Consider the following 27707-nt stretch of genomic DNA (forward strand, 5'->3'; position numbering starts at 1 on the left):
TATGTCACTTTGCACAATCTACTAAAATTATTTAGAAGCAGAGGTCAAACTGGCAAACTTATCTAGAGGGAAGAAAGCATTCTTAAAAATTTTAAGAAAATAAGATCAGTGGCCAATAAAATTCAGCTTTGTTAAATATCATTGAGTAAAACAAATTTATAATCTGCAATACATATAAAATAGCAGTTCCATTAAAAGAATACTTTCATTAGATAAAAATACTGATCTTACTAACTGGCAACATTTTTTCCACTGGATTGTCTCTATAGAGTTGTCACATGAATTGACTTTCTGACAATTCAGCAAATGTTAAAAACTTTAGGGCACTGTCCCCAAGTAAAATCAGTAGCAGCTTTCAAAATTCTAAAACATCAACTATGCAGCAAGCATTATCTCAAATTGCTCCCTCTCCAGATAAGTAGCATTATTTGCTAAACAGGCAGACAATAAATAAAAATAGCTCTATACTTTGAAATTTGATTCCAAAAGTTGCCCCCAAAACATCCCCATCAAAGCGCAACATCCTTTCATTTCTTCTGAGCTTTTGTAAATTCGTTATATCTCTTCTTAAGAAGCACCTTGCTGGAGGTAGGTCATTGCTGGCCCCATCAGAGGGCCCTAATCAGACTAGTGAAGCGCCTGAACTGTGGCACTGCCAGTTCTCTATTACAAAAGCCATCCTGCAGAGTTCAGCAGAATCGCAAAGACTGATATTAATGCAATGGTATTATCAAGTAGCATCCTATTTTCTCCTAAGTATCCACAGAAAAATGTATAATTATGTAACTGGCGCATTTGATCCTGACTACATCCTTGTAATAATGATTTACAGGTATCTTTGTTCCCAGAAGGCATAAAGAAGGTTGCTTTATGATTGCCTTTTTTGCCAGTGAACACCCTCAGCAGAGAAAAACAAACTGCAATCTTACTAATGCTGGTGCATTTATAGGCTCATCATTTGTTTGTTTTAAATGAGACATTTGATTCCATTAAAGGTAATCAGGCTTTATTATGAATGAAAACATTATTCAATTTCACTTTAGGACCCTAGTTAAATGTGTGCAAACATGATTATTACAATAATTCTATTTATTGTGTGCCAGGTATTGTGCTAAGTGCTTTACCTGTGTTATTATATTTAATCCTCATAATAGTAGAAAATAAATTCCTTGGAGCAAACAAAAGCAAAACCTCTACTGCTTCTATGTCAAGGAGGAGGGGAGACACATTTAGTTCACTGTTAAGTCCCCAGAACTGAAAATGATGTCTGGTATACAACAGGCATTCAATAAATACACACTGAATAAGTTATTGAATGAAAGAATGAATGAAAGGGTGAACAAATTACAGCCTTATCAAGTGGATATTATTAGTTCCATTTAGCAAGTAAGAAAAAGGGTTCACAGAGACTATGTGCATATGGTCACAAATGAGTGCATGAAGACCTATGACTTGCACATCAGTGTGTTTGATTCCAGGTGGTTCTAGAACCAGTGGTTCTCAATGTTGGCTGTCCAACAGAATCACCTGGACAACTTGAAGCCCAGAATGCCCTGGTTAAATAAACTCTCCATTCATCAGAGTTTTCTAGGCAACAGGATTTTTTTAAGCTCCTGGGGAGGTCCAATTCCATATACTATGCAGTCTTCTACTATTTAAAAACAGAAATGGGTCCAGTTTTCAGATTCTATACGAGGTCTCTAAGAACACATGTTTCCTTATGGCTCCCTGCTTTTGAACATGGGTTTCCCTCCACAACAGAGGCTGATCCTGCCAAGCCCAAATGCTTAATAACTAATTAGGCTTCAAGAATCAGGACTCTTTTGGTGTTTGTCCTGATTCATCCACAGCTCCAACTATGAAAGGAATTTTCCTACCCTCAGTTCCTAGGTAACTCTTCATCACTAGAATCCAGTACTGATCACTTAGTGTGTTTACTTAACCATCTTTTCTACTTGGGCTGTCAGAGGGCAGTCTCATGCACTGTGCTTTGTCTACTAATATATCCAGCACTTGGCATCTATACACGTCTCTACAAATACTTGCTTAACAAATATATTTATGGATTTGCTGTTTTTCTCTGCCACAAAAACTAACAAATACATTAAATATTTTCTAGTACACATATCTGAAAGTTTAAAAAGATTTAGTGTTATTTTCTCCCAATCTCAAATTTTAATCATTAATTTCTTTACTATGCTTGTTTAAAATTTATTTTATTTTCAATTGTCACTTTTTTTATATATTGAACTAAGCTTCATTAACATACTGTTACCAAGCTGTAATCTTGCAAATATCATGGGGGTCCTAATTTTTTAAACACTGTGTGAAACAGTGTTTGCATACAATGTTTGCTATTTTTAATAAAATGGAGGGAGTATATAAAATAGATCATACATAATCAGTATGTTCTGGGATACAGAACAAATTTTAAGTCAAGAGTTTTCTAGATTTTATGGTATGTGTGCGTGTCTGTTTGTAAAGATCAAACTTTTAAGCAGGGAAAAACAAAGCTTTTAAAAAAATTAACAGCTCACAATCAAGGTGCATAAAGCCATGTTTCTGGGTAGGTACAATCCTGTACAAAAGCTATAAACAGTCTCTGTAAACAGTTATTTTGCATATAAACACAGAGCCAAAAGCTAATGGGAATTATCAACAAATTCACATCACAGCGTATTTTTTTCTAAGAAGGTAGCACATGACTGGAATAAAATGAGAAATATTGTTTTAAACCCCGCTTCTAGACTGACTTGCTGACTGGGCAAATCATATGACCACTTCCTTTATTCTGAATTTCACATTATCCTTCAACCGAGTTCTCCTGAAGTAATAAATACTTAAAAGAGCAGACTCAATTCTAGTCCTCCACACAGAAAGGTATTAACAAACACGGGCTGGTGCCTAAGATTCTGGGCCCATTCTCAAGCTGCTTGAAGAAGCAGAGGCTCCTTGACAGAATCAGGCAGTAAGACGGGCAGGTTGGATGCAATAAGGCTCAGGGTGACTGACCCGGAAACATTTTACCAGAAGTACTTGGGGATAAAACAGCCTTATCTCAACCACTAGTTGGATAATCTAGAAAATAAAGCACTAAAAAACAATTTAAGAATTTCCAGGTGTTCCTGGAAGTGTGACAAATGACAACTTCAAAGCTTTGAGCAACCAACTGACAAAAAATGCTTGGACATGAAGTGACAGCAAAGGCAAAGTTTTGCTGTCAGGAGCAGCAAAGGAGCTTCTAAGACTTTAGCTAAATCCAGTAACTCTGAATTTCTCTGTCCTTAAGAAGCAATAGTTAGAACTGGACATGGAACAACAGACTGGTTCCAAATTGGAAAAGGAATATGTCAAGGCTGTACACTGTCACCCTGCTTATTCAACTTATATGCAGAGTACATCATACAAAATGCCAGGCTGGATGAAGCAAAAGCTGGAATCAAGATTGCTGAGAGAAATATCAATAACCTCAGATATGTAGATGACACCACCCTTATGGCAGAAAGTGAAGAACTAAAGAGCCTCTTGATAAAAGTGAAAGAGGAAAGTGAAAAGGCTGACTTAAAACTCAACATTCAGAAAACTAAGATCATGGCATCTGGCCCCATCACTTCATGGCAGATAGATGGAGAAACAATGGAAACAGTGACAGACTTTATTTTCTTGGGCTCCAAAATCACTGTAGATGGTGACTGCTGCCATGAAATTAAAAGATGCTTGCTCCTTGGAAAAGATATGACCAACCTAGACAGCATATTAAAAAGCAGAGACATTACTTTGCCAACTAAGGTCCATCTAGTCAAGGCTATGGTTTTTCCAGTAGTCATGTATGGATGTGAGAGTTGAACTATAAATAAAGCTGAGCACCAAAGAATTGATGCTTTTGAACTGTGGGGTTGGAGAAGACTCTTGAGAGTCCCTTGGACTGCAAGGAGACACAACCAGCCAATCCTAAAAGAAATCAGTTCTGAATATTCATTGGAAGGACTGATGCTGAAGCTGAAACTCCAATACTTTGGCCATCTGATGTGAAGAACTGACTCACTGGAAAAGACCCCGATGCTGGGAAAGATTGAAGGCAGGAGGAGAACGGGACAACAGAAGATAAAATGGTTGGACGGCATCACTGACTGGATGGATATGAATTTGAGTAAGTTCTGGGAGTTGGTGATAAGTTCTGGGAGTTGGTGATGGACGGGAGGCCTGGTGTGCTGCAGTCCATGGGGTCAAAAGGAGTTGGACATGACTGAGCGTCTGAACTGAACTGTACTGAGGTTACTTTGAATTCATGAAATGCATAGAGAATTCGACATGAGTTCTGCACTTGTAAGTGGCTAGTGTGTGTACCTTCAGGGCAGCTACCATGGGAAATTATGGAGAGTCAAGGCCAACCTTTGGGTACACAGGGAAAGGCATCAGGGCGGGCATGGCTAGGGGGCCTCTAGAGCTCAGTTACAGCCCCTCAAAGCACTGCTGATGCAGACCTCTTCAAGGGCAATGCCAAGAACCTGGAAAAAGCATCTCTCTGGGATAGACCAAAGAAATATAAGAGATGCTTCCAAGTTGTGAAACCCTAGGTGCAATCTATTTTTGGCTAGTTAGCAATTTATTGTTAGATTACCTTATATCAGAGAGTGCATGACAAAGTAATAGTATTTTTTAAAGTACTGTGTGTGTGTTAGTTGCTCAGTCATGTTCAACTCTTTGTCACTCTATGGACTGTAGCCTGCCAGGCTTCTCTGTCCATTTTTTAAATCTACTTTAAAAGTATTTTGCTAAGGCACTTCAGTCGTGTCCGACTCTGTGTGACCCCCATAGATGAAAGCCCACCAGGCTCCTCTGTCCCTGGGATTCTCCAGGCAAGAACACTGGAGTGGGGTGCCATTTCCTTCTCCAATGCAGGACAGTGAAAAGTGAAAGTGAAGTCGCTCAGTCGTGTCCGACCCTCAGCGACCCCATGGACTACAGCCTACCAGGCTCCTCCGTCCATGGGATTTTCCAGGCAGGAGTACTGGAGTGGGATGCCATTGCCTTCTCCGTTAAAAGTATTACTTAAATTAAAAAAAATCCAAAATTATTATTTTTTAATTTGGATAATAAAATTCTCTAGGTCCTCTATTTATCTTCAAAAATCATACAACAAACTATTTGCATTTTTATTAGTGATTGAGAAATGACAATACAATTAATACCAATTATTTGATGATTTACTATGATAAATTTAAGGAAGTAGACATACAGATTCAATTACTTATTTTCAACTACTTATTTTCTTATGAAATGGGAATAATTATATAGTTGGTAGGATTTTGCAAGTAATATGTCTTATTATAATTTTTCACTATATGTTGAAGAAGGTTAGGGATTTTTAATGAATCAACCAAAGACCCAAAGTGGGCTGGTGACATGTCTGCACTTAATGTTTCTACAGCATGGACGCCAGAACCTGAACAGTCTGGGTGAAAATCGTGGCCCTCCTTCTCACTAGCTATGTAACTTGGGCAAACTAGTAAATCTCTGAACCCCTGAGTCTTCATCTCTAAAGCTGGATAATATTCCCTACCTTATAGTATGGTTGTGAGGATTCATCATACAGAAAGTGCTGAACTCCTTAAATGCCCTCAGAGTACTGTAATTACTACCCACCCCCCAATGTTATGTTCTCTTTCTGATTCATGGTTTGGCACATTTCACTACAACATAATCAAGTCCATGAAAACAAGAAACTCTCCTATAAATCCCACCATTTCCAAGATCAGTCCAGTGTCGTGTCCTGGAGATCTTAAATTTATAGACCTAGTTTGCTCAAACTCTGTGAGAAAATGAGAAACTAAACTCGGAGGCATGCTAGCTATTTCCTGGTCCCAACAGTACTCTCATGAAGTCCCTGACTACCCCATTCTATGCTGCAGTCTCTATAACTGGACTGTGTTCTGGTTCCCAGTTATAATTCCTTTGGAGTCTGGGGTAGGTAAACTACTGTGAATTTCTGTTTTTCCCATGTTTGGGAAACTCGTTCCTTCAATAGTCCTTTCACCTATTAGAAATCTTTTAAAATCTCTGCTACATGTCAGGAATAACACTAAATACTTATGAATTTGATTAGACCTTCATAGCTCCCTCGTCTTTTCACGTTTCCTCCAGTTATGGTTTGAGGGTCACACTGGTTGGCCATAGAGAACTAAGATGCTTTACCTAATACTAAAAACCCTGCCACTACTTAAGATATTCCTGATACTGCCTAGGTTACAAATCTGCTCACAGTATTATCTCCTCTGAGATCACCACTATGTGGGTTGGATCCATGTTGATACTGTATCTTTGTACACCACCATCTATTCTAATGGCCATCTTCTTTTGAGTGGCAACCTTTTTCCGTATTTCCTAACCTTCCAGCCCTGTTGTAACTCCTGTTTGTAGGCTCAGCACTAAAATTTCAGAAAGCAGCTGGTTATGACCCTCTCGTTTATTTCTGAATCTCCATATCATTATCTTCATCAAAACAGGGCTTGCTACAAGAACGATCAGTGTCTCAGGTGGGGTTTTGAAAGCAAATTTCCTGGAGTAAAGCCTTCTCTACAGTCATTAAAAGCCCAAATGTTTCAAAATTGAATAATTAAAATGACTTCTATACTCATTACAAAAACGTCACTCTGAATGGAGTCTATTTTAGACTATGATCTCAGGATGCCTTTAGCAGAAGGGTAATTCCACATTCAAATCTAGTCATATCAAGGAAAATTAACATAAAATCTGAATGGGCTCACAACTAATAAAAATAAATGCTTTGTCTAAGCAGAGAATTTTCCAACAAAAACACAAAATGAGGTAATTTTTCTGGTTTCAGAAATCTGCAATTTAGTGATCTCATAAACAACATATATTTTGTTAATAGTATTTCAAAGACATGGGCAGAAATGCTGTTTAGAGTTTGTCACAGGATTACGCATATGATGACCCTGAAATGGCCTTGAGAGTAAAACTCAAGGACTGCCTCAGGAGAAGCCAATACTTGACAGTGAGGAGCTCACTGCCATGACCTGTCCTTGTTGTCTGGGAACCACACTTGCTGATGTCAGAGGTGCTCCGGGACACTGAGAGGGAGGAGCCTGCCAGTAAGCACGCTTAAGTGTTTAAGTAGAACAAAGTATCTCACACCAAGGAAAGATCTTATATCAATTAAAGCAGCAGCCACCCCAAGGATTTATCACATCTTTGAAACCATGTGAGAGTCAAGTATAAGAGAACTCTTATCCTATATTTTACGCTACAGAGAAAGAGAAGACTTTTTTTTTTTTTAACCAAATGGAAATCTTCATGCTATCCCCACAAAGACATGTGAAATTAACAGATGTCACACAAATAAATTTAAGATATCATATTGTTAACTGAGTTCCCAATAATGGAAAAAAATATATCAAGTGAAAACAGACAGAATTATAACATTCTCTCACCTCAACTGTATAGTATTGATAATTGGTATCACTGCCGATTGGATTTGGAGATCCCTCCCACCTCGAAATGCAATCCCCCCCTCTTTTTTGGAATGATTGGTTCATTAAGTTCTAAGAGAGAATAATAATTACATTGAGTTCAGGTGTTAAAAGGTATTAGGAAAAAAAATTAGTTAGCACACATGCTACAGTTGCCATATAAGAAAAACGTGGGTCTTCACGTTTCTAGGACCCCATAATATTGCATATAAGTCAGTGACAGCAATATTCCAATTATTGCAAATTTCAACATGCATTTAAATACAAAATTACTATATCAAAATTAATATCAAAACATCTTTTGCAACTTAGTTATGATATTAATCTCTTACATTTTTGTGGATAAGTGTGAGTAAAGGTTATTAAAGTCATATGTCACATACACCCTCCCCCCAAATTCAAACAAAAAAATAAATGAATATGCTCAGAATCATAGGTTATCTACCTACACTGTTCAGTAAACATTAAATGTGTGTGACCACCTAGAGTTTATAAAATTTAGCTTTTTTCTCTAAAAAGTCCATGGAGTTTCTGCCTCTCCTGATTAGTTCTCTGATGAGACTTCCAGATCTATGATATGGATTCACCACTGTCAGAATTTTCCTAGCATCTGTAACTACCAAATAGTTTCAATTCATAATTGAATAACGAAGGCTCCTTTTCAAGAAAGAGAACTATATAGATTCTCTTTAATGAGAGAGGGAAGGGAAACATTTACTCAAAATTAAAGATGATTGACACCAATTTTCAAAATGACTATTAGTGTTAAAAAGGTAACCTGAAAATGCACTGGACTATACTGATGAGTTTAATGGTCATTTTTAAAAAGACCATTGCACATCTGCAAGTCACAGGATTTAATCTGAAGAGAATCTGAGGGGTTAAACATCCTGCCATGTCAATTTTCACGATTTAGCCAGAAGATGAGTAACTTCATCGTGTAAAAATTGTTCCTAGGGAAATTGTTTCTAGGGTTTGACTGATATTTTTGCTGGAAAATGCTAGGCAACTGATATTGTTACCTGTGTTCACTTGATCTAGTGTAATCACCAAGTTAACACTGAAACTGAGCACTCAGCAAGACAAACTTAAGGAATGAGAACTAAGAACATGCTTACCACAGGTTGTAATGGGGCACCAGGCATCATGGCATTGGCTAGTTGCATTTGCTGGGCCAACATGGCCATGTTCTTCTGCTGAATCAAGTTATTGCGCCCATTTATCTCCAACTGTGTTTTTAAGTGTGGGGGTGGATGAAGATATTTGCAGTTCTCCCTGGAGCAACGACCCTAAGTAACAAAAGCAGAAAACATCCTCTTAAAAAAATAAAATCCACCAATCTTTAAAAAAAAAAATCATAATAATATAAACCTATCTTGAATCTACCATGAGTCTTTCACACCATGTATTATCCAAGGACTTTATAACATATTTGAATAAGTAATGAATTCACTCAAGTGTATTATCAAAATGAAGTATTAAGACATTTCAAAAAAGTTTCAAGCTTAGAGAAGTTCCTGTATTAAAATATTAGCATTAATATTTCTAGACCCAAGTTTAAAAATCTACAAACTGCTAGGGTAATATTAACACAGAAGATCAAATAAAAATTTTAGGCTCCTTCCTTAATGTCTCCTGGCTAACTTTAATGAACCCAAAAGAATCATGAAGTTTTACCATCTATTTCTACTTGTACTGAGTTGTAAGGAAATGAACTTACAGGACTCAAGGCACACTGTATCTTCAGTAAAACACCTTTACACATATCTCATAAGAAGTTAAAATTGCTACTAAGCTTTATGAGCCTAAATATTAAGAAATGTATAGATGAAAGGGAGGAAATTCCTACATATTTCCTGCTGAATACAGAGATCAGTAAGTACAATGAAATACTGGTGAAAAAATGCAGCCTTTAACCTTTCAGCAATAAATCTAGTCTCCATTACCTAAGAATTATAAAACAACAGAAACAGATATGTTTACCCTTCAAAAACTTACAGCATAAAATAGAGAAACAAAATAAGTTACTATAAAATAAAAAATATGAATATACATTTCTTTTGGGATGATTCTCCTCATCAAAATACACATAAAAGTCTGTATTATGAAATATTGTCAGGGACAGACCCATTTATTTCAATACAGTATTGTCAAGTCATATTGATAGCAACTTATCTCATTAGTTATTACCTCATAATCTCTTTCACCAATAAATTTAGTTAGAACTGTTTGTGAGGGTAAAAAAAGACTTAATTGAAGCCATCAACCACTTTCTTGAGCTTTCTTTGATTTTTCTAAGAAAAACCTATCTGTTTACCATAATTTGACCTTGTACTGTAAGCTAACTCAGAAAACTGAGGTTTGTGAGAAAATCTGTCAGAATTCTAATTTTAATGACCTATTTCTGTCTTATATTGATTAAGGCTTTTGGGAATAAGTTTATCACAGGCTAATATCATAGGATACTGCCTGTTCTGTTAACAAGCTTTATGTAATAAAGTATTACTAATAATATTTCAAGTCAGGAGGCAGTAGAGAACAGTGGACAACATCAAGGCCATTCCAGGCGTCAGGACGTGGGGCAGAGGCCGCGCTCTCCCACTCATCAGCTACATGAGCTGCATAAAAACTAACTTATTTAAGCCTCAGGCTTTTCATTCATTTCAAAATTGCTATATAACCTACATGCATGTGTGCTAAGTCGCTTCAGGAGCGTCCAACTTCTGCGGCCCTATGGACTGTGGCCTGCCAGGCTCCTCTGCCCATGGGGTTCTCCAGGCAAGAATACTGGTTCTAGGCGATCTTCCCTACCCAGGGATCGAACTCATGTCCCTTATGTCTTGTGCACTGGCCCTATATAACCTACGCTATATAGGGAAACCCTATATAACCTACACTATATAGGGAAACCCTATATAACCTACACTATACATTTATTTTGAAGATTAAAAAAGATAATGTATATGTCACATCTTTGGCCCTGTCCAGTACTCTTAGAGGAACAAGGGCAAGGTCAAAAGCTGCTGTTGCCACCACCCCCAGCACATTTTAAACTGTATACACAACAGCAGAAAAACAAAATACTGGCATGAAGGTAACTTTTATACCATTAATCACAGCTATCGATATATTTACAAGTAAAGTAACATGTACATATCTCTGATTTATTCCATAGGAAATCACCATGCCTGATACCTGTTGAGATCATGAGCACGTTATTAGCTTAAAAGCATCTGGATGCAAAACCACCTTCACAAAAACAACACTTCAAGTCACAAGACAAACCATGGTGAATGACTGGCCAACCACGGATGACACATGGTCTGATATCAGAAATATCCAAGTTTGGGTATTATAGAGAAAATCTACTTTTTCAGTACAATGAATAACTTGGTTCTAAGAAAAATTCTGGTTATCAATATCTCCACATCATATTTCTTACTAAGATTGGACTTATTTAAGAGCAGATAAGCTGGGTTATATCCACTCTGAGGATTCAGTTAATGTCAGTTCACTCAGATCACTTTCTATAGTTCCACAAATTCCATAAATAACACAGAGACAGCCCTGGGCGCTGAAAGCAGCCTTGTGAACATGAACACTGGTCTTCCTCTCTCTTCATCCTAAGGCCTCCTTGGAACACAAATCTCTAGGGCCCTCCAACCTACAAACACAGCCTATATTGAAACAATAAAGGAAAGAAATCATGTACAAATCACCATATATTCTGTATCACTGCATCTCAAAACTTAATAAAAATTCAGGCCCTTTGGTTTTCCTTTTGTCTTTACTACACGTACTCAGGAAAAATGTCATTCTACTACGTTTCTTACATAGGCCCCCTTTCCATGCTCAGCTTGATTTGAGTGCATTGGAGCCTTACTTTCAAAAAGCTATGTATGTCCGAAAGAATTAACTGAGGACATTTTGTGGAAAAGGTATGCAGATTACCTAGCCTCTTTCACACAGAGTTTGTGGCAACAGACCTGGGGGTCTAGGGATCTACATTTTAACAGTATTCCAGGTTATTCTGATATAGCAGGAAACATAATAAACTACAATTCTGCAAAGCCATGTGAATTTTTCATTGACATCTGTGGAAAAAATAACAGAGTAGCCTCCGCAAAGGATATTAGATAAACTTAGCTCCTTAGGAAGGTCAAAACTTGTTTAATGCTGACTGTGCTGCTGAATAATTGTGGTTTGACAAATACAAAGGTCAAAAGTAAGTTAGAATAAACATCCTCTTCTAGAGAATTGCCTAAGCCCTGAGGAGAACCATGAGTGGCAACCCTTCTGGGGAGAGTTAAGGTAAATATGACATTGGTACTTCTCCAGGTTCATCCATCTCCAAGTTCCCAGCCCTGTACCTCAATAAGCATTTGCAGAATGAATGAAGAACATTTCTAACTAAATGCTTAAAGATGAATTCTATTGTAACTCCATTATGGAGACAATGAAGATAATAGAATAAAAACTAGTTCAGTTCAGTTCAGTTCAGTCGCTCAGTCGTGTCCGACTCTCTGCGACCCCATGAATCTCAGCATGCCAGGCCTCCTTGTCCATCACCAACGCCCGGAGTTCACCCAAACTCATGTGCATTGAGTTGGTGACACCATCCAGCCATCTCATCCTCTGTCGTCCCCTTCTCCTCCTGCCCCAAAAACCTCCCAGCATCAGAGTCTTTTCCAATGAGTTTGACTCTGAGTTGTACTAACCTAGTGATGCTTTTATTCAGAGGCCAGCAATTTGAACACACAATAAATAAAGCTTGCCACAATAAAAGAAGAGAGGGTAACAGGAGGCCTCCAAGTTTCACTAAGGAGGAAAGAAGATCTGTGTAGAGATTTGATGCACTTGGCATCCTAAACTCTATACAGTGCTGAGAATATATTCTAAACCATCTAAAAACAGAAAGTCAATCAGTATCTTCTGCTCACATACACAAATTTTTGTATAGGAGCTACAACTCTAAATCATTAGAGATTTTACTCCAAGATACAATAAATTGGGTTGCAGGATTACTGCAAAAACATGCATAAGTTTTTGTAAAGTTTTGATTCCTACAGATAGATTGAAACTAACTTGCTTCACTCACGTCAGATTCTTTGCGACTGTATGGACCATAGCCTGCCAGGCTCCTCTGTCCATGGGACTCTCCAGGCCAGAATACTGGAGTGGGTAGCCTTTCCTTTCTCCGGGGGTCTTTCCAGTCCAGGGATAGAACCCATGTCTCCCACATTGCAGGCGAATTCTTTACTAGCTGAGTCACAATGGAAGCCCAATAACAAGCAGGTGCCTAATCCAGCACCCTATCTGTTAAAAGTACTAAAAATAACACGAGGAATAAAACTCCATGACAGTGCATGACAATCATCAAAACTATAATATAAGCTTGCCCTTGATCATCATTCTATATTGGCATATCCACTAAGAAAAAATGCCATTCTAATACATTTTTCACAACGCGATGTTTCTGTGATTTACTTTTGTTGATTGCACTGAAATCTTACTCTCAGTGAGCTGGCCAGCCGATGCTATACAGCTTATATCGTAAATACCTTAGACTCCATTCAAGGAGACTTTTTATAAGTTAACAACACAGATTCCAAAGATACCCTTGTAATGTATATGCTGTATATTTTAAGGAAATGAAGGAAGTTCAATAAAATATTGATCCAGAATGAGTCCATTTTCCTCTAATAATTTTTCTACATCTTTAAATAAAAGTAACCTGTTCAAAAAAAGTAAAAAACTTCCCCTTGAAGTCTTAAAAGCCTATATATAGCAATAATGGTCATCAGAAATCACTGGAGGCCAACGGAGAGATCAAATCATCAAATCCTCAATTTCTGAAGTCACAAATTATTAAATTGTGAATTGAAGTGTTTTATTAGCCTTTGAAATCAGTTCAAACAGTGTGATTCCAACAAGAATTTGTACACTATTGTTTGAGCCTCAAAATAAATGTCGTTAATTTTTAAACATTATAGTCTAATAAAGTGTGTGTGTGTGTGTGTTAGTTGCTCAGTCATGTCCAACTCTTTGCAACCCCACAGCCTGTAGCTGTGGGGGTTCCTCTGTCCCTGGGATTCTCCAGGCAAGAAAACTGGAGTGGCTTGCCATTCCCTTCTCCACTAATAAAGTGTACTTTAAAATAATTACATACATAGTATGAGCATATATAATACATATCTAAAAATGATATATGATGTATACAATGAGGTATAAATTGCAGAATAAAGAGAAAACTGCATAAAACAGAGGTGGAGATTTAGAGATATAAGAACACTATTTGTCAGCTATTTTCAATATTTAAGAACCTGCTAACAATCAAAAATAAAACATCTTACTTGGAACTTGGACAAACTTAATAAAACCAAAAAAAAAACCACCAAAATTATATTTGAAAACTAGAAAAACAAATGTCCTGTTTTTAATTTCACTTCTTCCACCTAAATTAAAAGAAATACAGTGACTTATGAGGTCAGAATACAAAAAGACATCTCATTAAGTTACCAAATGGTCACTATGTTTTAAAATTAAAATTACTGAGTCATATTTGGGCAGACTCTGAAAAGAAAGGAGCAATGAAAAAATTATAAGGATACCAGCTAACACTCAAAAATCTTTTCCAACTTTCACTGGAAATACTGGTTTTCTGATATTTCAATTGTTAAAACTAATATTTTCTTTGCAACAGCTGAGATATGCAAATGTTTTGAAGCACTTTCTAAAGATATTCATTGCTCAGATATTGGCCGGAAGCACTGGCAAAATAATTTGGTAGCTTCCTACTAAAAACTGTTACTGTTTTTTGATCGACCTTTTTTTTTTTCCAGCTATGATAATACAAATACTCAGAAAAATTCTGCCAAGGTGGGAGAGTAAGTGGCAGTCAAGAAATACTGTTTCACACTTTTCCAAAATGATGATTTTTATGGTTCTGTCATGCTTTCAATTATCAATTCTAAGATAAGGGTGAATAAATTTACTTACATAATATTTATTTTTTAATTTATTTTACATATACATGCTAAATGCTTTTTGTTTTTTTCATTTAAGTGAATGAAAGTTTAGCTCTAGGAATTAGTTTGTTGGCTTTTGCAAATATTGGAAATAAATTAATTGCATCTAAAACACAGGATATTATAGGTCTTATGTATACCTCTTTATGACTCACTTGTTTCCATAAAGTACCTGTGTCAGCTGAAAAAATACATGCATCCTAAAAAGCAGTTCAAGGTTTCTCCACCGCAGCACTGCTGACACTGGAAACCAGATAAGCCTTTGGTATGGGGGCTGTTAGTAGCAGGCCTGGCCTACTAGATGGCTCTAGCACTCCTGGCCTCAGTTATGACCATCAAAATTATCTCTTGATAGTTGCCGAAAATTGTCTCAACACTGCCAAATCACCCCTGGGAGCCAGGGGAAGGTAAAACCATCTTCAGCTGAGAGTTAAGCACTGCTTTATACCTAATGGAATTTAATGAAAGCTATATTAATCTGCTCAGGCTACTATAACAAAATACCGTAGACTGGGTGGCTTAAAGAACACAAACATATTTTGTCACAGTTCTGGAAGCTAGAAGTCCAAGACCAAGGTTCTGGACAATTCGGTTTTCAGTGAGAGTTCTATTCCTGGCTTGCATCACCTTAATATTTCCTCAGGTAGCCTTTCCTTGGTGCACGCATGCATAGAGAGCACTCTCACTGGTGTCTCTTATTAAAACATTAATCCTTTCAGATCAGGGCCCCACATTTAGGACCTTAACCTTAACTATTTGCTTAGAGGTCCAGTCTCATCTCCAAATATAGCCTCACCGAGACAGAGCTTCAGCATATGAATTTAGAGAGAGATGAGCTTCAGTTAGTAAAAGGGGCAAGCATAATTTTAAAACAGCTAACCTAAATTTATGTGTTAGTAGCTTTAAATATTTTCATTCTTACATTTAAATGGTAGAATTCTTTATTCTGGAAATTTCCTCAAACATAAGATAACAGATTTGTACTATAACACATGACTAGAATTTGGCAAAATTAAAAGGAATACCACCCCAACACTTGACTCTAAAGTGGTGGTATTCCTTTTTAATTTTGCCGAATTCTAGTAGCTGCAGCTTCTAAAAACTTTCAAAGTATGAAGATGCGAGTTTTCCTATTTGTTTGGGTTTTAAACGATATTATTTTATTTAAAATAAAAACAAAGGCTATAGTATATCAAAGACTAAATACATTCTGAAATCATATAAGTCATATCAATCAATTCACTTGTTAACTGGAATACTGAAGATGCTGATTTTTTTTTAAGGACAAGCCACATTTTCTTGATTTTATTTCCCCACAAAGTCTTTTCAGAAAAACTGCAAGCTAGACACATACTCTCTCCTTTGAAAAAGAAGTTATTGAGAAAGATAAATTAAGTAGCCAAAGAACCCAGAAAAGTATTTCTGACTGCCACCTGGAATTCTGGAGGACCCATTGCATAGTGTTGTTTTTAATCATATGAAAATGAATGCTGCTACTGCTGCTGCTAAGTCGCTTCAGTCGTGTCCAACTCTGTGCGACCCCATAGACGGCAGCCCACCAGGCTCCCCGTCCCTGGGATTCTCCAGGCAAGAGTACTGGTGTGGTTGCCATTGCCTTCTCCAATGAAAATGAATACATGTGTACAAATGTACTTATGCATATACACACATATATATTCACCTCCATTGTATACCTATTTCCAAGAGCAGTGTATGTATTACAAACTCAAACTTTGCTTTTGCGGCAATTTTAAGAAACGTAAGATATATGACTAAAATTTTTATTTCACGCTTTATTTGAAAAAACACAGGAGAACTTTTAGGAAGTTATGGAATAAAACCTAAAGGGGCATAGAACTATTTTTAAGAAATTCCTAAAGTAGTCAAAGCAGATATCTTCATTTTTTTTGTTAGTCTCCAGGGGGATTTCACTGATTTGATGTTATCGTTTATTTGTTTTCTTTTGTTTTACAAATAAGATTCTATACTACATCTCAATGAGTTGACACCTGAACAACACAGGGAGTCTGGTAAAGGGGTGGTTGTTAGGGACACCAACCCCTCCCTCAACATAGTTGAAAGTCTGAATATAATCTTACAGTCGGCCCTCTTTATGGGTGGTTTGGCATCTGTAAATTCAAGCAGCTTCGGATATTGTGGTACTGTAGCAGTATGTATTGAAAAAAAATCCACGTATAAGTGCACCTACAAAATTCAAACCTATGTTGTTCAAGAGTCAACTACAGTATATACATTGTTAGTAAGTCAGAACCATCAATTTGCTATATTTAAATACTATGATATACTACACGATAAATAGATAATACTAACATATTAACAGGAATTTTTCTATTCATTTTTTATTCTCAAATATTATGACCCTCTAAGCCATATTATAGGTGCACCCTTGTACTTATTTCAGTTTTGCCACCTAAAAAGACAAGAAAATATTCTTTAAAACAAACACAATATCTGTTTTAATTTCCTCACTGGACTTTCAGGTAACACCAGAAACAAATGCTTAGCATCCCCTCAGAACATGAAGAAAGGAATCATTTCTCCTCTTATTTTTCTGGGAAATTAATCTCTAGTCTCCTAAACTTAACATGAAGTAAAATACAGCAACACTACATCAATACTTAAAGCTTAACTTTTTAGGTGTAAATTGCTATTTCTCCATCCAGTCAACATAAGGACGAGTGCTTGGAGCTTAGGTCAACATAAGAACTGGGACAATTTTTTCCTACCAGTATGAGAAAAAAGAAGCAAAAATCTATAAATGTATTTTCACTGAAATATTCTTAATTTATTACTACAGATCAGAAGTGTTTTCAAACAACAATCAACATAACGCAAATTTTTTTTTTCTTCCTTTTCCTGATCCCATAAAACGTTCATGTTCATATATACACTGTGGCTTAAAAACTAAGACTGTCAGTAAAACCAAAAAAAATATAAACATACATACACGTACATATATACAATCTACTCGGTTTAAATTTGTAATTTTACCATGGTTTGAAAGGACATAAAAGGATGTAACAGACTCTGTTTCTTGGGCTTTACACTTTTTCTCACCCAAGTCTAATCTGACTTTAGGGAAGCAATTCTAGGTTAGACTTTCCTAGCTATTTCAAGAGGCCTCTCCAGCATTCAAATGTTCTAGGCACTATTTTGTAGAACATTCCTAAGTTTGATGACGACGACTCTTGGACATGAAAACCAATAGTGACATTTACAAGACCCCAAAATATCCTCAATGCTGACGCAATAGCAACACACTTTAACTCAAACATCAGGATACTATGACTTTTTTCCCAGAGAACTCAGGAGCTTTAATTGCACAACTCCCATTAATCATCTTGAAAGTGGCATAACTGAAACTCTACACGTCTAGATAAGTATTATGTAATTCATGAGAGTCGGGTTAGCTGCCTCTGAGGAGGCGGAGAAAGGGAAAAAGGCAACAAATCACACACACATTCTCGTAACCAAAACACCACTCCTTTCTCCAGCAGCTTTTGTCTGTGAGAGATCAGATATACATACAACTGAGACAGCAACAGTTGTTATCAGCACACAATTTCAGCTGATAGTCATCTGAAGAAATCTTAGCCTCCTCAGAGAGGGCCCACAAGGATCTTATATTTAGAGTTGCTTCTGATAGGATGCTGTAAGAAGAAACAGTCTTCACTTTTTCCTCCTGCTCCTAGCCTCCTCTATGCCACAGAGTCCCACAATAGTGTGCGGCCATCTATGAAGTGCTATAAAGGGTTTAGCTGGCACCTACTGTCTGTCACTATTCCACAGTCTTCCTGGGCTCCAAAGATGGGTCTGGCCAGCATCGCTGAGCCAAACTAGAGTCTCCATGACCTTGTGAAAGCCCAGTGACATTTGCTAGGTGCCAGTATCATTAAACAGTCCAACATTTGTTGGCTGCTTTTTTATGGCATCATAAAGTTGGAAATGCCAGATCACTATGTTTCTGTTATTTTTTCAATCGCTTCATTATTTTTGCGGTACAGCAACTGCCAGACTTCTAAACTGTTTGTAGCAGAAACAATTCTGAAGTTTTATGGCATCCAAATCAGACACTCTTCAATCTTGGCTAATAATTAAAAGCACGAACATTTACATAATAAAATTTAGAGCTCTATTTGTAGCGCATGCCTTTCAATTGAGAAATACAAAATGTTTTACAAATAGTACCCGATTCATCATCCTACCATGATTAGGTGGATTACAGCATGGTTGTCTCTATTATATTTCTAGGGCTTTCCTGAGGGTAAAAAAGAGGTAAACTTCTTGAGTCAAACACACATAATTTTTTCCTTAACAATCCCTTGGAAGATTTGTTTAAGCAGTTCTTTATAGACCTATTTGAGAGTTCCTAGTGCACTGATAAAGCAAAAGCTCTCCATCTTTAAATACCTTTTCAAATGGGAAGGAGAGAGGTTCTCACTCAAGGACACATAACTAAACACAGACAGTCTAACTATAAAGTTAGTGCCCTTCACCATTACGTTAGAGGTATGTATTTGTACCAATGACCACTTGATCACTGTTCCATGTGCCTGCTTTTCTAAACATTGCTCACACTAAAAACATATATGACTTTATCCAGAATAGGTCAGAACCAATGAAAGCTTCAACCCCCTTGAATTCTGCAAAAGGAAAAGATGTTTTGCAATATAAGAAACTAATTTTATCTTTACAGTTAAATTTATTTTTAATTGAAGAATAATTGCTCTACAATATTGTGTTGGTTTCTGCCAAACATCAACGTGAATCAGCCAATGGTATACCTATGTCTAAGCAACTAAATTTTGAGAAGACTACTCTAATAGTATTTCCAACGTGTCATGGAAAAAAAATTAAGATTCTCTTATAAATTTCACTTTCTCTGAAAACTAAAAAGAAAACAACTGTACACCAAAAAATTAAACTCTTGCTTCACATCATCCATTTCAACAAGAGTCCCAGTGAGGCAAGAGGTTCTTAGACTTTCTATGGATTCCACTAACTTGGCCTCTGTGATTTAGACAGATCACATGTAAAGAAAAGGTGATTTTATATAAGAAAACAGGATCCATTGTGTATATATATGTGCATATATTAAAAGTGAAAAATAAAGTTAGGTAATAATACAAAGAGGTTTTAAGGGGTAAGATTTTCATCCAGCAATTTAAAGAAACTAAAGGAAATCAAAGAGGTAAAAATTTTGGTGAAGTCAGTTGGAGAACACACCATTACTTTGTATTTATATGAAGGATTTATTTGTTTTATTCTAGATCCTATATGCCCACAAATATAGGAAAGCAAACCCTGTTTTTACATCTCTAAAATGATAACATTTATTTTTAGTTACGATAAACCTTAAATTATAAAAAACCTCTGGGATTCCCTAACTGAAAACAATCGTCACTAGCTTCCTGACCTCATAGATTCGGCCTCAAGTCCAGCCATTAAATGCTACTGCTTCACATAAACAATGACAGAGCATGAAGCAAAAGTGAGGTGACAAAGGCCCTCATTACTGCTGACCACTGTCTCCTTCAGGCAGATCAACTTTGCACTTGAACAAAATGTGCTCAATGCCACTGCCTCAGTCCCTGTGGGGAAAGCACTCCACCCACCCCCGCTTCTCCCTGCCCAACATCCCCATGACAATTTGCTAAAATTGTGCACAGCCATCCGCTCTCCCTCAGACTTCAGTCTGCATCCAGGAGCAAGACAATTGGCTCCTGGGCCCAGAATACGTCTCTATTGGATGCTGACTGCGGTAGCACAGGCAGCAGGATGAAAAAAAAAGCTCTTGAGGTAAAAAAGCAGTATTACAACACAGGTTATCTGAGCCTCTCTCCTCCTCTGCCCCCACCCCCACCCCTAGAGACTTTCACTGGCTTTCTCTGGCAGGTTTCCAAACATTTAAAAGAGTAACCATCAACAAAAGTTACTTAAAAATTATTGCTGGGAATAAAACAGGAAAGTCACTGAATTTAGAGAAATCATTCGTTATATTTCTACTATCCTCGAATAGCTCTCTGGAAAATGATCCATTATAACAATACATACATAAATAAAAAAGATGCCTATGAACTATGGGACTCTTTCAGAACATCTGTAAGATGAGTTTCTAAGGCAGAAGGGTACTGAAGTCGTGACTTAAACTTCAGCATTTGAAAAGCTTAATCATTACAAGGTGCTTGTTCTAAACAGCAATCAGAAGCTGCAGAGATATTCTGAAGTGCTTATTTAAGATGAAAAGTACGGAGATGTTGAGCCTCACGGGAATGCCAGCCATGGCAACACTGTTTTATAATAAGCCAGAATGTGAACGTAAGAGGGAAAAGCACAGGCGGCTGTCATATGATGTTTTTCTCCTGCTATCACATCATCAACATTTAGGCCGAAAGCCCAGATCTTCTAAACACCGGGCTTGGGTGCATTAAGTGAGTAAAGCAACGTTATCTGTGAATCTGACACTGTCCACCTCTGGCTACAGCAGGCGGTTGTTAGTAGATATAGTCATTTCACGTTCCTTGGCACTTTGCACATGTCTGTCTTCCTCCCAAGAGGGTCATAGGGCTTTACTGTGAATTAATTACATGTCTTCCTCCCATGCCAACTGCCTCCAGGAGGGGGCTGTGCCTCAGCCTGTGCCCCCAGCCCAGTCCAGGTCAACACACCCAAGAAATGTTTGCCAAGTGAATCGGTCCTGACTTTATTTCAGAATATAAAGTATTCTGTCCAGAGTAGAGAAATATAGTATGATATCACTTACACGTGGAAGCTAAAAAAAATACAAGATACAAATGAACTTATTTACAAAACAGAAACAGACTAACAGACTTAGAGAAGGAACTTCTAGTTATCAGAGGGGAAGGATGGGGAAGGAATAGTTAGGGAGATTGGGATAGATATGTACTCATTGCTATATTTTAAATGGATAACCAACAAGGACCCACTATAAATAGCACAACTCTGTTCAATATTATGTAACAACCTAAATGGGAAAAGAATTTGAAAAACAACAGATACATGTGTGTAGAACTGAATCAGTTTGCTGTACATCTGAAACTAACACAACATTGCTAATCAACTATAAATAAGTTTACATTAAAAAATCCTTCAGACACAAAAAAAGAAAGGAAAAACAAACAAACAAAAACAAAAGAAATTAACACTCTAAATCAATCCATGAAGAAAAAAGTGAAAATGTTAGTCACTCAGTTGTGTCTGACTCTTTGCGACCCTATGGACCATACAGCCTGCCAGGCTCCTCTGTCCATGGGATTTCCCAGGCAAGAATACTGGAGAGGGTAGCCATTTCCTTCTCCAGGGTATCTTCCCAACCCAGGATCAAACCTGGGTCTCCTGCATAGAAGGCAGATTCTTTACCATCTGAGCTATCAGGGAAGCCCATACTTCAGCTAATATATATATATATATAAATATATATATATATAAATCTTCTTTCAATAAAGTAGTTCTCAAAAACATTCCTTCTGCATCTTCACCCAAACTTCTACATCTTCACCCAGTCAACTCACACCCTATGGCTCTGTTTTCTCTCAATTCTATTCTCCTTTCCCCCTCATCTCATTTGCTCCATTTTCTAGTAACTTATTATTAATACAATACCATCATCCAAACACAAGTCTGTACTTTGCTCCGACCCAAAGAAACAATATGGCCCTTTGTCGGACTTCTCTGCGCCTTTAGTGTGAAAGCTCCTCCTCTGCAGGCCTTGGGGATCTGCACACAGAAACCATCCCAGGATGTGATGTAAAAGAGCAGTAGAGCCCCAGGCTCAAATGATCACGTGAACTGGAATCACAAGGCTGTTGGTTCTAAAGCCAACTTTGGTATTTATTAGCAGTAAGACTGAGTAAATTACTCAACCTCACTCTACTTAAACTTCCTCTTTTATAAAACAAGAATACCATCCTAGGGATGACGTGACAAATAAGAGCATGTTATAACAGCCTCTGATTAGGCGCTGGTACTCGGTGACCAGACAGCCCTGAGTCCCTTTCCCACACCCAGCACATTCTTCACATCCCTGGAATCGTGCAACCCCCAATTCCCCTCACACATGCTTGAAAGCATTCCTTCTCCTTTTCCTTCAACCTCTGTTTTGACAGAGTCCTTCAGCTCACGGTCAAATTAGAATCTCTTTGAATGAACTAACTCCCACAAGCCTCCAGTGGCTAAGGATGGCAAATGTTCAGTCCAGGAGGGACAAAACCACTTCTTTAGGAGCCAGGCAGCCCTGGCTTCAGTGCAGCTCTGTCAGCCACCAACGCTGGCCTCAGGTAGGTGCTCGCCTCCAAGCCTGCACAGTGCCTTCATTTGTGAAACTGCATCCAAGGAACTTTACTCCCGAGTAGCTGTGAGAAAGCTTCCCCCATGCCCAAGGACAAATCAACCAATGCTCATTTCTCTGACCATCAGGAAACTATTTTAACAGGGATTGATAAAAATATGGAATCATTTTCTTAGGCTCAATCTGATGATGAGAGATAACCCTTTTCAAATGTCCCTTTCCGTGGACGTTTTCTCTTTCCTTTTCCCTTCCTTCCTCCTCACCACTTTCTTGTCAGGTAGGATAAACTCACAGTGGTGAATTCAGCACCTGTCAAATTGTATCACAGGTAATTTTTACAAGTCTGTCTATCCCTCGAGATTAAGAAGTTGTTAAAGACAGGCTGAAATCTAATCATTTTCAGTACGTTTGCAGAATGAATAAGCAATTTAGGAGACAAGAAGGACATTTTGGTGTCCAAATCACCACACTACTGAGACACCAGTGTTTAAGTTTTAAGCCAGTGGTCCTTAATCATGTTGTGCATGCGCGCTAGGTAGCTTCAGTCATATTTGACTCTTTATGACACTGTGGACCACAGTCCGCCAGGCTCCCCTGTCCGTGGGGCTCTCCAGACAAGAATATTGGAGTTGGTTGCCATGCCCTCCTCCAGGAGATCTTCTCAACCTAGAGATCTAACCTTCATCTCTATGTCTCCTGAATTGGCAGGCAGGTTCTTTACCACTAGCAACATCTGGAAAGCCCTTAATCATGACAAATTAAAAATTCCTATACCCAGCCTCCATCCCCAGAAATTCTGATTTAATTGATTTTGGCTGGGTCCCAGGAAAGCTCTCAGACAGTTCTAATGGCTGCTACTCTGAGGACCATTGGTGAACCTCTATCTACTAACACACATTCTCATTTACACATCCATCACAACCCTTTCCACAGGTCTTTTAAAACCAGTGTTTGCCAACGACTCCAAGACAACAGCTAATGTTATCTGCCTGTTAACTGATACTTGTGTTCCTACACTGTCTCCTCACAGCTCCTTTCCTAGACAGTGGGAGAAAGGGTGTTCAGGGCAAGGGTAGACACAAAAAGAGCAACTGCCTCGTGTTCCCTTGGGCATATCATCTTGGGCATACATGCAGGCAAAAGAGAAAGCACAATGGAACAACTGATTCACTGTCTCCTATCTAACCTGAAAAATAAGCTAGAAGATAGGAAATGAATGGATGAGGCAAAAAAGTAAAATAAGTGGCCTTGCCTAAAATATGCTTCATACCAAGCCTTAATATCTTCTAGAAAAACTAATTTATTTATCGATCCACCATTTATCTACTTGGTGAAACCACTCATGTACTGAGTGCTGCAGGGCACAGGAGACAGAAAATGAATCAGACACACAGTCTACTCAGGGAAATAAAGCAGGCACATAAAAAGTGTGAATATACAGAAAGAAGACAAAAAGCATCGTAACAGGCATTCAGATGAAGAGTTCTTACAATTTCAAGGAAAACGAGAAAGATTCCACTTAGAAAAGTCAGATAATAGCTTTGAACAAGAGAGAGAATTTTATACATGACAAGTTAGAAAAGATATTCAGGTAGAGGGAATAGCACAATTGAAGCATCAGTAACAAGTAATAAATCTGTAATAAGAGTCACGGGAAATAAAGTTTGCAAAGTGAGTCCAGCTTGGGGACCCTTTTAAAAACTGAGTTAAAGATTGTCTACTTCCTCCTACAGGCTAGACAGAGTCTCTGAAGGGGACCAAGGATGACGTTGGCAAAACTGTGTTTCATGAATTCATCAGACAGGAGCTAAGGGGGCCTGATATGGCTGAGAGCCTAGGGAAAGAAGACCAAATTAAGTAATTATTTTAATAGTCCAGACAAGAGCTAACACAGACCTACCCATTCTCCAGATCATCATCTCATCTTTTCCACAGTCCCCCACCCCACACCATCCTAATGCACACTCATTCTCTCTCCCTCCTCCTCTCTCTCCCAGCCATATCAAACTAAACTGCATTCAGTCCCTTGGGCAAGATGCTACCTTGTCCACATAGATCCAGTTATTCAAATACTTCACCCTCCCCTCATCTTTTCTGTTTGGCCTGGCTGATTTCTAGTCAGTTAGACTCCAGTTAAATGTCACCACCTCCAGGAAGTTCTTTAAACTTCAAGTCTTTATTTAATGCTCTTTCAGTTGGCTCCAGAGCATTCATTACACTTTATCATTATCGCTTGGCAGTTGCCCTTATCTTTCACTAGACCAGGAATGAGGGTAGAAACCACAACTGTCTATTTTTCAGCTGTACTCCCAAAACAAGAACACCTAGGATAGTGATAGGCTCATAATAGGTATTAATTCACTGAATGAGCAAAGAAATACAGGAGTATCATGAAGTAGAATATATATTAAATAATATACATGTGTGCTTAATTGCTCCATCATGTTTGACTCTTTTGAGACCCCATGGACTGTAGCCCACCAGCCTTCTCTGTTCATGGGATTTTCTAGGCAAGAATGCTGGAACAGGTTGCCATTTCCTTATCCAGGGGATTTTCCTGACCTAGGGATTGAACCCCGGAGAAGGCAATGGCACCCCACTCCAGTACTCTTGCCTGGAAAATCCCATGGATGGAGGAGCCTGGTGGGCTGCAGTCCATGGGGTCGCTAAGAGTCGGACACGACTGAGTGACTTCACTTTCACTTTCATGCATTGGAAAAGGAAATGGCAACCCACTCCAGTGTTCTTGCCTGGAGAATCCCAGGGACGGGGGAGCCTGGTGGGCTGCCGTCTATGGGGTAGCACAGAGTCAGACATGACTGAAGCGACTTAGCAGCAGTAGCAGCAGCAGGGATTGAACCCACGTCTCCTACATTGGCATGTGGATTCTTTACCACTGAACTGCCTGGGAAGCCCAATATATACATGATACATATATCTATACACACACATATACTGGACATGTAATATACATACATATATGTTAAGTGTATGTCTAAATTCTAAAACACACCTAGAACAGTGCTTTTTCAAAATCTATTAATGTTTTGAAAATGTATTTATTGATTAGCTGCCACATTAGGCAAGATTATTTTCCAATTTCTTGCTACTTAGTAGCAAATTTCAGATTCAATCATTAGGCCATTACTTTATTTCATGGCTTCCTTCATTCCCAGATAGAAACTAGACTCCATACTACAGTCACATCAGAAAAGAGTAAATAATAATCGAAATCAGAATTACTCAGATTGGAAAATAAGTGTCAAGAAGTTAGGTATGCTCAGTCACTCAGCTGTGTCCTACTCTTTGCAACCCCATGGACTGTAGCCTACCAGGCTCCTCTGTCCATGGAATTCTCCAGGCAATAATACTGAGTGGGATGCCATTTCTTTCTCCAGGGGATCTTCCCAATCCAGGGATCGAATCCATGTCTCCCCATTGGCAGGTGGATTCTTTACCACTGCAACACCTGGTAGGCCCAATAGCCTAGCTTGGCAAAGATTTTGAGGCATTCACTGCTCATGGGATTACTAATAAACTGAAACAAAAAATGTGGGTTTTTCCCACAACTGTTTTAACAGTTGTTAAAATAGCAAAAAAAAAAAAAAAAGCAGCTGATAATCAAATGGACTGATTACACAAACAAAAAGTAACTCCTTCTAAAATCAGTACTCTATGTTATAAGCTGCCAGAGTTTTGCTAAAGCATATTGGCTTATGTGGGGTGGGGGACAGGTGCCCCAGACTCTACAAAAGTGAGTCAATGACGTTACCAGAGCACGTGGAACACACAGCAGGAAAAGATTTACAGTGTATTAGTCAATGAGTTTATTTTAGGGAAGATTAAATAGAGAACTATGTAAGGACCAAGAAATACTTTAAATAGATTCAAGCAAAAGTTTACAAGTTATCAGTAGCCTTACTGTTTATGCCTAAAACATGTTATCAATCATGGGTCTGAGCATTGCTCAGAATGTCAAGGTTCTTATCTCCAAGATTTTCTGAAGTGAAGAAACTTTCAGATGACATCATTCATTTTGAACAGTCTTGCCAACCACGACTTAATTGTAGCTTTACTTTCTGTTATTTCTCCTTGTTATTTCCAGTAATAGTCAAAACTATGTTATACCTTCTGTGTTTTTCGTTAACATTTAATTGTTATGGGTCCACTATGTAAAAGCATTTCTTAATTTAACTGCTCACACAAATGTACAGATGGTTCATCGTTCATTAAAATAAGCAGGTAATCCCCAAACTTTCTTTCTGAGAACTTTAACCTACTTCTTTCTTTTATCTCCTTGCCTATCAAAAAAGAAAAGAAAAGGTGGAGTGGGACCAACCATAGATCATAATACAAAGTATGTGTCAGAAAACAAATAATGAATACTATGAAGTGTCCTGTTATACCAAGGGGGACCAAGTGCAAAGGAAAAAAAAAGATCAGGAGCGAACCACTTTTTGGAAGCAGTTCAATCAACTCACAATGACCCCAGGAGTAGCAGGCATTAATTCCATTAGTCTGATGTGGAAATTCAAGTCCACCGAAGTTTCATGACTTGCCCAAGATCACAGAAAGGGCAAATAAAATGTAAATCCAGGTCTGCTACCAAGTCTAAGGATTACGTCCTTTATAGCAGACTTGGCTTCTCAGGAATCCAAAAAGCCACGAGGTTCTGCTAAGTAAAACAGCAGCAAGCAATGCCACCCAAGTGGGAACTTCAGGCCATTATAAAGACAGTAGATAAAAAAAAAAAAAAAAAGACAGTAGATAAACTAACCTGGCTGGTATTGAAGGCTTTGTTCAGGAGAGGTAAAGTGAGAGAGTTAAGGCAAAGTTAAGTGGAAATAACAAAGTTAA

At 38.0% G+C, this 27707-nt stretch overlaps 1 protein-coding gene across 45 annotated transcripts in view; it reads right to left on the reverse strand.

The window, feature by feature from the left end:
* The window catches only part of MBNL1 (muscleblind like splicing regulator 1), a 221859-nt gene that overhangs the window by 33252 nt on the left and 160900 nt on the right, over window positions 1-27707 (reverse strand). For 22 of the 45 annotated variants that reach the window (XR_009736657.1, XM_061418161.1, XM_061418456.1 and 19 more), the window contains 2 exons: window positions 8612-8782; window positions 7455-7565 (listed from right to left, as the gene is read on the reverse strand). Coding sequence is in view for 44 of the 45 variants with exons in the window: in XM_061418161.1 (XP_061274145.1) it covers window positions 7455-7565; window positions 8612-8782 (282 nt within the window). In the remaining variant the exon portion in view is untranslated. Of the gene's footprint in view, window positions 1-7454; window positions 7566-8611; window positions 8783-22165; window positions 22186-27707 lie in introns of those variants that run through there. The other 23 variants (XM_061418241.1, XM_061418497.1, XM_061418377.1 and 20 more) reach the window with 2 other exon arrangements.

The sequence above is a fragment of the Bos javanicus genome, chromosome 1, assembly GCF_032452875.1.
Source record: "Bos javanicus breed banteng chromosome 1, ARS-OSU_banteng_1.0, whole genome shotgun sequence".
Classification (NCBI taxonomy): domain Eukaryota; kingdom Metazoa; phylum Chordata; class Mammalia; order Artiodactyla; family Bovidae; genus Bos; species Bos javanicus.